The sequence below is a fragment of the Fragaria vesca genome, linkage group LG5 (assembly GCF_000184155.1).
Source record: "Fragaria vesca subsp. vesca linkage group LG5, FraVesHawaii_1.0, whole genome shotgun sequence".
NCBI classification, from domain to species: Eukaryota; Viridiplantae; Streptophyta; class Magnoliopsida; order Rosales; family Rosaceae; genus Fragaria; species Fragaria vesca.
Genome location: NC_020495.1, coordinates 15368418 through 15383499, shown reverse-complemented (window position 1 = coordinate 15383499; position 15082 = coordinate 15368418). Strand labels below are relative to the sequence as shown.

At 39.7% G+C, this 15082-nt stretch overlaps 1 protein-coding gene, 1 non-coding gene and 1 pseudogene across 3 annotated transcripts in view; 2 read left to right on the top strand and 1 right to left on the bottom strand.

The window, feature by feature from the left end:
• Positions 1 to 350: 350 nt before the first annotated feature.
• LOC101315344 lies at positions 351 to 2756 on the bottom strand. Its single transcript, XR_184688.1, has 2 exons — positions 1456 to 2756; positions 351 to 538 (listed from the first exon to the last, which is right to left on the bottom strand). It is a non-coding gene; the product is annotated as an uncharacterized LOC101315344 (transcript).
• Positions 2757 to 7894: 5138 nt separating this feature from the next.
• Positions 7895 to 9259, top strand: LOC101315053 (glucuronoxylan 4-O-methyltransferase 2-like). Its single transcript, XM_004299825.1, has one exon. It carries the CDS (start codon positions 8170 to 8172, stop codon positions 9070 to 9072), a length of 903 nt encoding a protein of 300 aa, XP_004299873.1. The 5' UTR covers positions 7895 to 8169; the 3' UTR covers positions 9073 to 9259.
• A 5717-nt stretch (positions 9260 to 14976) lies between these two features.
• Positions 14977 to 15082, top strand: part of LOC101298521 — a 20796-nt pseudogene continuing 20690 nt past the window's right edge. Inside the window, exon 1 of the transcript XR_184811.1 lies at positions 14977 to 15056. The product of XR_184811.1 is annotated as a TMV resistance protein N-like (transcript). The remainder of the gene's footprint in view (positions 15057 to 15082) is intronic.

Here is a 15082-nt window from a genome sequence, read left to right as displayed (position 1 = left end):
TTACCAGTTTCACTAATGAGTAATGACAGCCGCACCAGCCCTTTATTTTAATAAATAAAATGTTTATGGTAATAGCACGAATGATACATATACAAATTAGGTCTAATTATTTGACATTCCCATGCTCATAAAGAGGCTTTATAGGCTATAACTACTACAAAGATAAGTTGAGTAAACGAGAATTAATGACACTACTAAGACCTAGAAGGCATAGCTCCCTAACAAAGTAGGTAATTATTGCAAATACGATTAAACTAAATACATACTATGGGACAAGGGAAGAAAAGCCCTACCAAAGTAAAACAAATCCCAAAGGAGCCAAAATATATAACTGTGTCCGACCGAAGCCCAGCAAGGCTGAAATGACACAACCAAACCCGCCTGCCTGCTATGATACACTCCACCTCACCCACACCGCTCACCAACGTCACAGGCCTTCCGTTCTATGTAGAGTGCTTGACCTCGCCATCTCAACGCCATCTATGCCTCCGTGACCAAGTGTCACACCCCAAATTCGGTGTCAGTGGCTTTCAAACACCTGACACCGAATCCGAGGCGTGAGCAAAAAAAGTAAAAGAAAATAAAACAATTTCAAATACTTTTTCTGAAATAAAAAAAATAAAACGTTTACAAATAACAAAACAATTACAAAAACAAAATAGGTCTTGTGGCTTCTAATCTTCTGTAACTCTTCTACTCTTGTACAAGTTAACTAAACGTCACAGATAGACTTCTCGAAAGACGTGTCTGCCTAGGAACCTAAACAAAATTCTATAGGGGTGAGCTTACGCTCAGTAGGGCCAATTAAGTTATCAAATAACAAACAACACTTTAAATATAAATAATAACAATTCAATGCATATATGCAAATGAACTTCCTCCGCTCGATTACTGGCTTATTAGTCAATACATCAAAGACATATGAGCCTACACGTCCCATACCGTGTAGATGTCTCAAATATACGACCTAACAAATTAGTAATATCTCACCACATGTACCTCTTTTGTTAGTCGTCTTGTTATACTTATGGTCTTCCCAACCCGGAACCCGATAAGATCTTTTTATCGATGTCCGTCATCAAAAGGGCCTACTTTTCCCAAACATGTGCACGTGTGGGCTAATCATAGATCTTGGATGCCCCATGAGGAAACTCAACTACACAAAATGTATCTATTCTCTAGATCTCATTCTCATCTCTCCATAATCATCAATCTCACTAATCTCACAATTCCTCACAATGCATTATGAATGCAACAAATATCAATACTCATAATATATCATTCAACACATGCTTTTATAGAAAGCGATAACATTAATTATATAAATCACCGATTACACATACTTTTATCAAAAACAATAACAATCAAGAGTTAATCACTCAATGACACACAAGCATTAATTTCAATTGTAAACTAATTATCCATATAAATAAAGGTTCCCGAGAAAGACCCTACCTGGATTCCAAACGCTACTTCCGACGCTAGCTAAAATTAGTAACACTGCGACACGCATTTTGAAATCTTTATCCTTCTGCTTTCGGAATCCTGCTACTTGCATTCGATCCACGTATCACCTTATTCCAAGAAAGTCAGCGAATTACTTCAAACCAAATACGATCAAAGATCCTCAGAATTTGCTAAGGACACCCAAATCCTCTTAATTACTTCCTCTCTAAATCATGATCACTCTTGTCTTCTCCTTTACACCCGCATAACAAGTAACTTGTAAACTTATTCACAATGAACATGTCTTCATATACGGCAGCTTCCACTATAACACAAAAGTCCAACAATCACCATTATACATTAGTTCATATCATCATAGTTGGCCGTACTTCCCAATTCGTCAACACACCTCTCCAACTTGAAATTCAAGCACAGTAACTAAAACTACCAAACTTCAAATCCATATAAAGTCTTGTACTGCTCTCAAACTTCCTAAGCAACCCAGCAAAATAACTTAGCCTTTCCAAATACCCAATTCTTCCATTTCAGTTAATCAAATATAACAATCAACTCCTCCACCGGCCAATATCTACCCTTGATACCATTTCTGAATTGTCATCTAATCCACCATTCCTCTTCGACGAATCTGAAAACAAAGTTTCATGACACCATTTATGGAATCAATATACAAGTATCAATACCAAATTGCGATAGGAACACTTGTTCTTAATCCCAGCAATACACTTCAACCTTCCAACAATCATGATTCTTCCAACTCCAACTATAACTCAATAGTTAATATTCATCCTAAACATAGACCAAACCCAGAAACCACAACTACAACTACCGCCGCCGCCGTGAACAGTGGTCACCCACGGTGGTCACTGCCCAAAATCCACCTTCTTCAACACCCAACCAATCTCAATTCCAATTATACATAAACGTAAAGCTCGACGACTGGATGAAGATTGATACCTGAGTCGAACACAGAAGTCGTCGGAATCCGTCGAACCCTCGCCGGAAAATCCCAAAAGTTCTCCACTTCGAATCTCTCTCTCCCGACCTCTTCTGAAAAAACTGAGTACATAGGGAAGACCACGAGGACGAGAGGAAGCTACCAATACCGGTCACGCTCGCCGCCGTGGCCGGAATCACGAACTCGACCGGAAACCCAATCGCCTTCTCTCCTCCTTTTCTCTCTCACCGGAGATTCCCATCGAAAACGAAGATCACCTTGAGGACGGGGACGACGAGACGGACCTATGGACACCGGCCTTGCGCCAGACCAAAAACCCAGTCTGGCGCTGTCCAAACTGATCCACATCTATATGCATACCCAAATCGACGGCCCGATTAAACCGACCTATAATATATATTTTTAATTAATTTTTGGATAATACCAATTTCCAAAAATCATTAAAAATAGCTCCAATGTCCAATTAATGCTCCGAAAAATTTTACGAACACGTAATGATGTCTAGTTTATCCTATGGGCTCGAAAGACAAAATTTGACAAACTAAAAAAATTTGAATAATTTTTAAAAACCGCAAAGAATTCAAAGAATAACAGAAATTCAAATAAAATAGCTCGAAAATAATTTTTCCTTTTAAAAATAGAAATCCGATTTTCCGAGATGTTACACCAAGAGTAGCCTTCATAGCATGTTTACGACGAGACTTGATTTCTCACTGTACGCCATCAATCTTGGGTTAATTTGTTCTTCCTACGATGGTCTTCCTACCTTGGTTCTTTTGCAGGAGACACAATACCCACACCATTCGCAGTCAAACCACACATTCACCTCAGTGCTTTCCGCTATTAGGTTTTATTTTCTTTTACTTAACCTGCTCACGCCTCGGATTCGGTGTTAAGTACTTGGAAACCACCGACACCGGGTCTGGGGTGTGACATCTCCTTCCTTCCAACAATAGAATCTGAGCATACTATCGTTCTATCTCGAAGATGGAACAATGTATGGAAATCCAACAACACCTTAAACATCGAATGCAAAAGAGAGATTTTGTTGATAGAACATCTTACAACAACATAGAAAGGTTTGCAAATTTTGTTGATGGTGCACTTTCATTGCTTACTTGGTCCAACATCCAAATGATTCGTTTGTCTTGTCTCGGGATCTTTTATTACAATGAGGATCACCGTCGTATTATCTATCATGTTCTGACATCAGGTTGTTTCATCAAGTCTCAGGTGCCTAAGCCTTTCGCTAGTTTATCAAGATTCTACACACATTAAAAAGCTTATTACTAATGGTTATCATGTACTTGAAGATCTTGATATTCGTGGAGATATTATGATTCGGCAAAATACTTCGTTATTCAAAATCTCTACACCTAAATTGTAGAAGCTAACTGTGGAAATCGACCTATCAACTAAGGCTCGTTCGTCATCTGTTATAATAAACTCCCCAAAGCTTGAAAACCTAAACTTGAAGAAGAGGGAACGCTTACAGTACTTCGCTTATATACCAAAGAATCCAGAATCCCTAAACAGAGTCGTAATTGACTTCCCTGGGTGTTCTAAGGTTGCTATGACTCAGCTTTTAGTAGGACTTTTGGGTGTTAAAGATTTGTACACTAGAACTGGCCGGTTTTAGAAAGAATTACGGATCTCCATACAACGTTTAGTTGACTGAACAAGTTGGTGTTGATTCTTTTTCATGGAAAGCGCTGGACTACGCCAGAGTAGTGTACGTCAATGTGGGGTTCTCGTCACGTGGCAAAATATCAGCCACAAATTTGAATCTTAAGGGTATATAAGTAAAATTATCAACTAACTGCCGTTACATCAATAAACCTATCACAAAAATCAAACCCCCCTATCCCCAGCCAACTAGTTTTGACTCTCTCTCTCTCTCTCTCTCTCTCTCTCTCNCTCTACTCTACTACTACGTACGTACGTACGTACGTACGTACGTACGTACGTACGTACGTACTACGTACGTACGTACGTACGTACGTACGTACGTACGTACGTTCGCGTACTTAACGTCGGTAATACCGTTCGTAGTTAACGTTACCGTAGGTTAAACCCGTTAACGTACGGTTCCGGTAAACCTTCCGGGTTAAACCCGTTTAACGGGTTAAACCGTACCGGGTTACCGTTTAAACCCGTTACCGGTTAACGTTAACCGTAACCGGTTAAACCCGGTTAACGTACCCGGGTTAAACGTTAACCCGGTTTTAACCTAAACCGTTTAACCGTTTACCCGTTAAACCGTTACCCGTTAAACGTACCCCCGTTTAAAAAGGGGTTACCCGTTAACCTTTTAAAACGGTAAACCCGTACCGGGGTTAAAACGTTAACCGTTACCCGTTACCCGTTAGGGTAACCCGTTTAACGGGTACCCGTAAAAACGTTTTTACCCCTAACCTTTAACCCTAAACGTTTACCCGTACCGTTTAAACCGTACCGTACCGTACCTACTTACTAACCTACCTTACTTACTCTCTCTCTCTCTCTCTCTCTCTCTCTCTCTCTCTCTCTCTCTCTCTCTCTCTCTCTCTCTCTCTCTCTCTCTCTCTCTCTCTCTCTCTCTCTCTCTCTCTCTCTCTCTCTCTCCCTCTCTCAAAGACCAGTCAAATGAAGACTTAAGGTCTGCCCCCGAAACCCGCCTGCCCATCCCCAAGCCCGTCCCAACACCACCATGGCCTCCGCCTCCCCAGTCCACAAGGCTCAGGTACCCCAAATCCTCCTCACCGGCCTGGTCAAAATCCTCAAGCGCGGCGAAGAGCTCCGAAGCCAACGCCATCAGCCAAAGAGAATCGGTCCCCTCCGAGGAGGAAATAAGAGGAGGAGCATGGCAAAAAGGTTAGAAGGCCTCTTTGTGCGACGGCGCTCCTCCTCTGCATGGCGATTGTGTCGACTGAGGTGATTAAGGGGAGTGCCTCTATCAGGGTTTTCAACTTTTATTAAGGTGCGGCGACATAGGCGGCGGCTGGCGGGTACTACTTTGAAAGGGCATACCAAGAGGAACAGTGAAGTCTAAGCTGATCACTATACGGCTCCTATCAGAGCAATATAGAAGGAAGGGAATATGAGAATGGGTTCTGGACTTCTGATGAAAAGCATGTGCTTCTCCACATGGTGATACTCAATAGTTTCATATGTAGTTCCTTTGAACAAGTGGGTAGGGAAAATCAACACGTATAATGGTTTACTTTTAGAGGTAGGGAGGTCTCCCACTTGATCAGACTATAAATGCATAAAGTAATATTATTCCCTTTCATTTTATCTCAGTTAAAACAGATTTTATAGCTCATTAAAAATTACGATAGTACCCTCCCGTTTAAACAGCGTTTCGGCGTTTACATACAAAGGCGTATTGGAGCTTTTGCCTTTTTCATTAGTCATATTGGAAATATATAACCAAGTTTCTCAACAACTCACCAAACCTAGAATATTTTGTCTTCAGACTCGACGACAGATATGGACTACCGAAGTGGTCTTTCACGAGAGCCTATTCGGCGCACCCGTCATCTCCACCGTTTAATTTTTTTTTTTTTTTTTTGCGGGTCAAAATGGACGGTGGATACACCCGGGTGCGCCGCGCACCCGGGTACGCTGTATAATTTTCAGTCTTTCACACCGTCCGAGTTTGTGCATGTTTGCTTGTCGTCGAACTTCAAGAAAATCCACATGAAGGGATTCAAAAAGCGACGGGAATAGTTGAAGGTGTTAAATTACTTGTTGCGGCATTGTGAATTTTTAAATGAGTTAGCCATCTCTAGTCATCCAACTCTTTGCCATAGTGAAGAAGAATAATTGTTGCACAAGTTTATATTACGATTTCCCCGGGCTTCAAAGACTTGTGAGGTTAGATTCTTATAGGCTCAAATTTCTTGCTAGGTTTCCAAGCCAAGAATTTTCTCAAAGTTATAAAAGCCTCATGTTTGTTTATCAGTTTGTTCAACTTTCTAAACTATTTACCTTAGTTTACATGAGGGAGGTAACTTCATGCTGGCAAATTTCAAGCATTTCTTTTTTGTGACTCTTAAGGGATCTACAGCATTGGCGTTTTCCCCAGCCACTGGCCTTTCTTCTACTCCCATTTTTGAATTCCTAAGGTTGTCACAGCTCAAACCATCTGCTCCAAAGTTTGTTGCGGTGCAGTGGCCTTCTCCTCCTCATTCATGGTTGAAAATTAATATTGATGGTTCCTTTAGAGATACTGACAATGCAGGGTTTGGAGGTATTATGCGTAATTTTGAAGGTAATTTTATTTATGCCTTTGCTACTAGCTAGAGTAGTGCGAGTTTCTTCTACACTATATGTTGAGGTTTAGCTTTCTTTTGAGGCCATCCATCTTGCAATGTTGAGCAGATGGCATAATATTTGGATTGAATCTGATTCTGCATTGATGGTACATTATTGTCATAATCCAAAACTTTTTTTTATTTTTATTAAATAACTCAGACACCCTACAGATGCTAGATAGCGAGGTTTGAAGACATGACCTTAAAATTGTCAGTTAACCTACTTAAGCAACCAGAACACGGCTCACGGGCATCATAATCCAAAACTTGTTTCTTGGAGGTTGCGCACAAAATGGTCTAACGGGATGGTAATGACAAGAAATTTACAGGTTCGGGTCTCTCACATCTATAGAGGGGAATGCTCCAGCTGATATTCTTGCCAACTATGGTGCATCCCATGTTGGTGAACACATCTGGTTCAATCTTCCCCTGTTCTTAACCTCTGTATTTTGTCAGGATATTAATGCGCAGATAGCTTACAGATTTAGATAGGTTCAATGAGTTTTATATTGTTTCTGTTATAGTTTGTATTTACCTAGTCATCTTCTTTTATGTACTACTGTATTAGGTATCTCCTTCAGTCCGATTTGGTTTGGTCCCCCGAATTTGTGTATTTTTTTATTATTTTAATAAATTTTCGGTTTAGGATGATGATCTAGTCCTAGTCCCGCTTAACCAAAACAAAAAATATTTTCTGAACTGTTCAGTATAATGTGAGTTATAATGTTAATTTTTTGTTCAAGAGAAAAAAAAAAATCTGTAAATTCCAATAGAACATTGGGTAAAAAAACAAAAAAAAGAAAAGTGGAGAGCCAGCACAATGAAGCGCATTACTTATTACTATTATCATTGACCATGAACATCAACATCGTGGTGCCTCAACCTCTCCAAACATATCACATCTGCACAATATAAACAAACATGTCAATAATGATTAAATCCAACAAACACTTGCAGATATACCAACCATGTTATCTTTACCAACCGAAATGTCATGGTAGTGTGGCCATTGGCCAAAGAATTGATCAAGACCCAACTTTTGCTTCACTTCTACGACGAAGATTTTGAAAAAAAATAACTCTTGCCTATCTCACAAGCCACTCCTCTTTAATAAAATTGAAAGGACCATTTTTATATACAACTTATAACCAATTATCCATGATTAGGAGCTATTGACTCCTTAATTAATTGTTCGTCTACAAAGCCTTGCTGTGTAATTCATGTATTCGGTAGTTTGAGCTTCATTTTCTTAGTATGAAACTATGAACCTTCTGACATTTGATCATTACTCGCTCTATATGTTTCTCAAGTACCATAGTACCACCATTTCCTCCTAGAAAAACAGGAATCTTCAAGTTTCTGTCTCCTATCTCTCGTCATCATCAAGTCCCAACCAAACTATATCACTTGATCCCTCCCCCTCTCTCTCTCTCTCTCACATCAGAAAAAATGAGGTCCAAACCTCAATGTGGCATCAATCTCAAGCTTATTGTCCTATTCTGCTCCTTTCTCCTCCTCTTCACCATCTTAATACTCCGATCAAACCTCTCATCTCCTCTAAAAACTCCACCATCATCATCCACCACGATCTCAGAAACCCACCTCTCAAATTCATCTGATCAACCTCAGCAAGTCCCAAAATGTCCATCGCTCGAAGTACCCTTCATCCCTACATGCACAAAAACCCCACCTTCCTTAGCCAACGCCCTCATCCACTACGCCACCACCAACATCACCCCGCAGCAAACCTTCAAGGAAATATCAGTATCAGCAAGGATCCTAGCAAAGAAGGCCCCCTGCAACTTCCTCGTCTTCGGCTTAGGCCTCGACAGCCTCATGTGGGCGGCTCTCAACCACGGCGGCCGTACCGTCTTCCTAGAAGAAGACCAGTCCTGGATCGACCAGATCAAAGAACGACTCCCCAACTTGGAATCCTACCACGTCGTGTACGACACCAAAGTGCATGAAGCCGAGAAGCTCTTCGAGCATGGCTCGAAGGAAGAGTGCAAGACAGTGAGTGATCCAAGGTTTTCCAAGTGCCCATTGGCGCTGAAGAACTTGCCGGGAGATGTGTACGACATGGAGTGGGATTTGATCATGGTGGATGCGCCTACAGGGTACTTTGATGGAGCTCCTGGTCGGATGAGTGCTATATACACGGCGGGGTTGATGGGGAGGAACAGAGAGGAGGGTGAGACTGATGTGTTTGTTCATGATGTGGATAGAGTGGTCGAGGATAAATTCTCCAAAGCGTTTCTTTGTGAAGGGTATTTGAGAGAACAAGAGGGAAGGATTAGGCATTTTAAGATTCCGAGTCACAGGGCTCGTCTGGGCAGAACCTTTTGTCCATGAGATATAGAGTCATAGAGCATGCAAGCAGCTATATATGGATCTATCGTCTTCCTTCCATATCTCTTCTCTTGCTCTCTTTCTGTGTAGCAGATGCATAATTTTCTGGGAATTGTATTTTTTCCCCTCTATTAATTTTGATGCAAATTGGAATTATTAATTAATCTACTATTCCAGTTCTTCTTTATACAGTTGATTTGGTCTGCTGCTGGATTATCTTGTCTAATCAAAGGACTCTTTTTTAGTAAAAATGAAGAGCAAAAGTACAGTAGCTTACTAGCTTTCCTATGTGTTTCGGACAATGCAAAAGAAAAGTAGTGACACCTGCTATTGCTTGATGAAGATGCTAGTGACACCTGTTATGGCATGAGAGGGTCGTTACAAAGTTTGTGCAGGCTTCTATGCCGGTGCCGACATGAGCAGTTGAGAACTATATTTCCCTTAAAAATCAACGGAGTTAAATAAAGATAAGAAAATTTTAATATACTATATGACGTAGTATGTCTCATAAAATATGTGATTATTATTAATTGAAGAAATAACTAAATGATCAGGTAATGACCATTTACTTATTCAAAAGCCCTCATGTATCATACAATTAGACATATTTGTAATAGGTATATCATAAACGTCCAAAATTCACATATGAAAAACAACTTTTAAATGAGCTATAGGTAACTTTGTGGATTAAATAGTTTATATACGAAGCTGGGTATAATATAATAGGGATTAATAGCAGAAAAATTCAGAATAAGAACGACGATACTGTAATCTTATATTCATAAGGAAGGGCGTCTTCATACCTAGTGCAGTACAGTCTAAACAAAGCTTTGTATCCTGAAGAAGATTTATGGAAGCAAATTCAGTAAAATTCAAAATAGGGAGAAGATCGGATTGCAGTAAATTCACATTGAGAGAAAGACTCAATACCTATAGTCAAAGCAAACTCTGTTTCTTGAAGACGATGAATAAGACCAAGATTTGATTCTCAGATAAGAAGGGATCGACGAATATACAGAGTCATTGAGAAAAAATTGAAGCCCCGCCCGTGCAATCCCGCCTTTCATTCCCGCTCTTCTTCTTTCTTTTTTTTTTTTTTTTTTTTTCGTTCAAATCAGTATCCCTTGTTTCCACAAATTTAGCATTCAGTTTTCAGAGAATAGTGGATATGTCAATCTCTTGTTTTAGAAAAGATAGAGTAAAAACGATTTTGTATTTAAGATAGAGTTTTTGCTGTTTTAGGATTCTCTTGCACCGAACACAATCTTGCGTTGTTTTAGGATTTGTAATACAGAAAACTGGTTTTGAATACTATACCGAACGCTGCCTAAGGTTCCACTCCAACTATTCTCTTCCATGTTCATGAGTTCATCATGTTCAGATACAGATTTTTCCTCTCATCAGTTCTATCCTGATTCTATGTTTATCACATCCCGACCCTTAAATTTTTACCTTATTTACTAGCTTGTTTATAATAAGAATTTTACCGTCTCCGTCATTGAAGTTATAGTTTAATTGGTTCCTAGAGGGGTTTCGGGGACGGTTATGCTCGGAGGATTATTCGTAGGAGAAAAATATGACGACGGTAAAAATGGTAAATTTTAGCTAGTAAAAGGTAATTTTTATTCGGGTATTATTTTTCGGGGTGTTTTATTTTTGAAGTTGGGTATAATTGTGGGTTGGACCGGTTTGGGGAGGCCCAAACCATTTTTCTTTTTCTTTTTTTTCTCTTTTCTCTTCTCTCTTCTTCTTCTCCTCCTCCCGACCCTCTCTTCACCTCCCGTTTCCGGTTCTTCTTCAGCTCCGACCGCCGTCGTCCGACCGACTCCGTCTGCCACACCGGTCCCCATCGAACCACCACCTTCTCCTCTTCATTTCTGGGCAGGTCATCGAGCTGCCACCGTCGCCGTGAGGAGGTAATCTCCATTGGAAGTCCAGCTGCCCTTCCGCCGGAGCTCCGATTTCCAGCCACCATAGCTCGTGATTCTTAGCTCATTTTGTAGCTCTCATGAAGGTTAGTGATTCCTCAAAAGGAATCGATGTAATTCGGTCTTGATAAGGAGATATGTTTAATTAAAGTTCTAGGGAGTTTTGAATGTTTTCGTTCGTTTGACCTTGTTAGGCTTGGATTTGGGTGTTGTGCTAGTTAAATAAGTTGTAGAGTGAGTTGAGAGGAAGATTCTGTCAAAATTTCATAGGAATTGGAGGTCGCCGGAATCGGCCTCCGGCCGCCGCCGCCGCCATCGCTGTTTGGGAGATTTTTAGGGTTTTAAGTGTGGAATATTACGGGGAGTTTATTGATATGAATTATGGAATTTTTGGATGAGTTTTGGATAGGTTTATGAATTTCCGAAGTTTGGTAATTTTGGCAGATTAATAAGGTAGAATCCGGCCGTTGGATTATAGTCGTATAATCTGTGGAAGGGTGTAGTTAAGGCTGCTGGTTTTAGTGTTGAGGTGTGGACCGTATCGAAGCTAGGCAATGATGAGCGTGAGTGTGGCTCTCGGTTAATTTTGCCTATTTTGTGTAAAGATTGGATTCTTAGTTGAGAAATTAATTTTATGTTTGTGCCAGGGTTCGAGGAGATCTCTCTGGAGTGGCGATTTGGATTTTCGTCGGGCTTATGCCTAGAGTTGTGAGTGGACTTTTGTTTTAAATAAAATACATGCTATAGTTCATAGATGAACAATTAATGTTGTGGAGCATTTTGACGTCATTTTATTTTGACGATTTTATTTCTCTTGGAGAGTTACCAAAAATGGGATTTTCGGTGGATATAAATATGTATTTATGAGAGAGTATGTATATAAATGCTAGCTAGCCCTATGTGTCTGTCCACCTTAATGGCGTAGCATATAGCCGCATTATGGTGTGACGTGAGCGTTGGACGCAAGCGGAGTAGCCCTATATGAGTGTTTAATTCATATAGGGGGTATAAGCACATATTTATACACCCGTCTGTCCACCTTAATGGCGTAGTGTAGCACCGCATTAAGGCGTGACGTGAGCGTTGGACGCGAGCGTAATAGCCCTATATAGACCCATGAATTTATATAGGGAGTATGGACGTGTGTAAATACATACATATATTATAGAGCCTGAGAGGCTCGATATTTATGAGATAAAAGTTTTATCGCTTGCAGCATGCATTCGATTTTCCTTGGAAATTGATTTGGGGAAACATAAATATTTTATTCGTTAATTTATTTTTGTCCACTCACTCTAACGTGTTTCAAATGTTTTCCCCTGGGCCCTTCGTTTTAAAATGCCCAGTGTATAGGTTAGCCTAGTTGGGGTCGGGCGTACATGGAGAAGAGGCATAGTCAATAGTATAGCTTTCGCTCATATTTATAACTCTAGTCCATTTCTCCCCTAATAGAGTTGCTCTGAACTATTGAATTGTTTGTTGTGCGATTTTATTTAGTTTAATAATTAATTTGGGAGATGTTATGTTTTGGGGAGCACGAAGGCTCCAGGAGTTTAAGGTTGGAATTGGTTTATCAGAAGTGTATGCAGGTTTTATTAGAAAGGGCTGTCCATTTTCAAAGGAGGTTATGCTGATTTTTCGGTAAACTTTCCTTAAAGGTGGTCCCCGCAGAATTTACTTCGGGTTTCATGGTGAAATTCGGGGCGGGTCCTGACAATGTCTCTCTTTTATATAGATAAAAATTCCAAATCCATGGCAAGATTGTTGGATTGATTGTAACAAAGGGTGTTGGGTTTGTTGCGGACTTGCAGAAGCATAGAGATTAACCTCTTCAATGACAAATATTACCACATAATCACAAATTAAACCCAATTTATAGAGATTAGAAAGGGGAAATGATATCGTTAGGGATATCGTTCAATCTTTGAAGGTCCTGTGGATCATGATAAACCTCATAATCGTCAAATCAAACATTGCACGGGGCAAAACCAGCAACCAAAACAGGGAGCTTTCAGAAGCCACCGTTCCACCACCTACTTCCACCGTCTTCTCCTCCCATACTCCCACACACACACACACACACACACACACACCACCCAACCCCCCCCCCCCCCCCCACCCGTGTACGTAATGGAACCTTCGCACAACTCTTTCTCTATCACGCAGACAAGGATAGCAAAGAGTAGGCTATATATCATGTTTGTTGTGAGACTTAGTTGTAAATATAAATATGCAAATACTGTAAATTAAAGATATAACACTAGTACGTTTTTTACTCACAAAAACCCTGCATTCAGGGAGAAAAACTACGTGCCCCTAACTTCTGAGGAACAAAATTTTCCACTATTTTAAACACAGTTTTTTTATTGTCTAGTCTACCTACTAGCACTCAACTGAACTTGCTCTCTTGTTGCCAGTTGCAAACCCATTCCAATTTTTGTTCGTTGCCTCTTCCACAACAACAATATGGAGGTGTTGCATTCTTCGTTATGTGTGATAAGTGTGGGTATTAGTGGAGATGAGGGAAAATTGTTACACAAGTGTGGATTGCTTGATCCATTTATATTTTGCTGTTGTGTTCTAGCCTCACAGATGGACGATGTTGATTGCAATGGGAGAAAATTGAAAAATGGATTTAAAGCAACGAAGTGCAGGAAGGAGACAATGAAGATGAAGAAGGAACAATGTCGATGAGAAGATAGCGATGGGCTTGAATCACGAAAAAGAAAGAGAAAAAGATAAAATTATTCTTACAATTAAAAAACAAATTAAGTGAGAGTTAACAGAGTTCCAGTGGTGTTAGGCTATCGATTGACATGTCAAATTTTTATTAATTGGTGGCACATGTTTGACACTGGGTTTTTGGGCATCACATGTGATTTACTCCCATTTTTTTCAATATAAAAAAGTTGTTGATGAAATCAATTTCAAGAAGAAATAAATAATAAAAATTGAGTAATTTTTTTTTATTTTTTATGAAAGTAATTCTTATTTTTATGAAGTCTCATATTTGAATAAATAATGTATTAAGAAATTATAATTTATATGTTACGTAAATAGATCCTCTCTAATTAGCCTCTCTATCAGAGTTCCTCTCTAACTTCTCTGCCAAGTCTCTAGGGCTAGCTAGTGGAACTTGCAGATCATCCAACATGAACTAAGAAGAAGAGAGGACGCCCTATTGTATCTAGAAATAAAAAAAACCTTCAAAAATTAAGGATGGTGATTCAGCTATAACTCAAAGCATTGGGTTTGTGCCGAAATCTCCTAGCCCTAGCTCTAAAGACAAAGAGATTCTTTAAATTTCTATCAACTTTAATCTTTGCCATATGCTCCTGCTCTGGTGTGGTAAGAAGAACTTTATGTTTTCTGCTATCTTTTTAATTTACCTATAATCTATGATTCCATTTTCTTAGATTATGGGCTCGCTTATTAAGTGAGCTTGAATGGTTGTAATGTGGATGCAAACCCTCGCAAATTGAGTGTTCTTATTTGCTCTGTGTACTCAAGTGAGCTTTAATTGTTGTAATGTGGATGCAAATCTCGTTTACCTTTTGTACGTAACACAATGAGAATAATTTGCTTTGTAACCGTTACTTTTGATGAATAATTTTTTCATATATGTATTCAAAGATGGTCGTAGAGATTTGACCGAAGTACCTAATTGGTGCGTATTTGTACGTAAGTTTTAATTAGTACCTAGTTGATTGCTTTGAAAGTCTAGGTATGACTGTTTACGCCGGTACCCTACTCATGATAAAAACCCCTAGTTAAACTCAAGTAGCAGTCAACTAGCCTGTCATATATAGTCTCATAGAAGTGTATATATAGGGGCCCGTGTGTTGGGTTCATTTTCCTTCCTTAGGGTTTATGCACAAAGACACACACGTACTCCATCAACTTCACCAACTCCTCTTTCTCTCCTTCCCCAACTAGCTAGCTCAGTCAATTTTCTCTCTAACTCTGTCAAAACAAAAACATGGTGGGATCAAAGAAGTTCCGAGGGGTCAGAGAACGCCATCCGGGATCCTGGATATCTGAGATTCGCCATCCATTACTGTAACTAACAAACATCTCTCTCTCTC

Excerpts from the sequence above, each read along its gene's own strand:
- LOC101315053 (XM_004299825.1), top strand. The coding sequence starts at position 8,170 with ATGAGGTCCAAACCTCAATGTGGCATCAATCTCAAGCTTATTGTCCTA.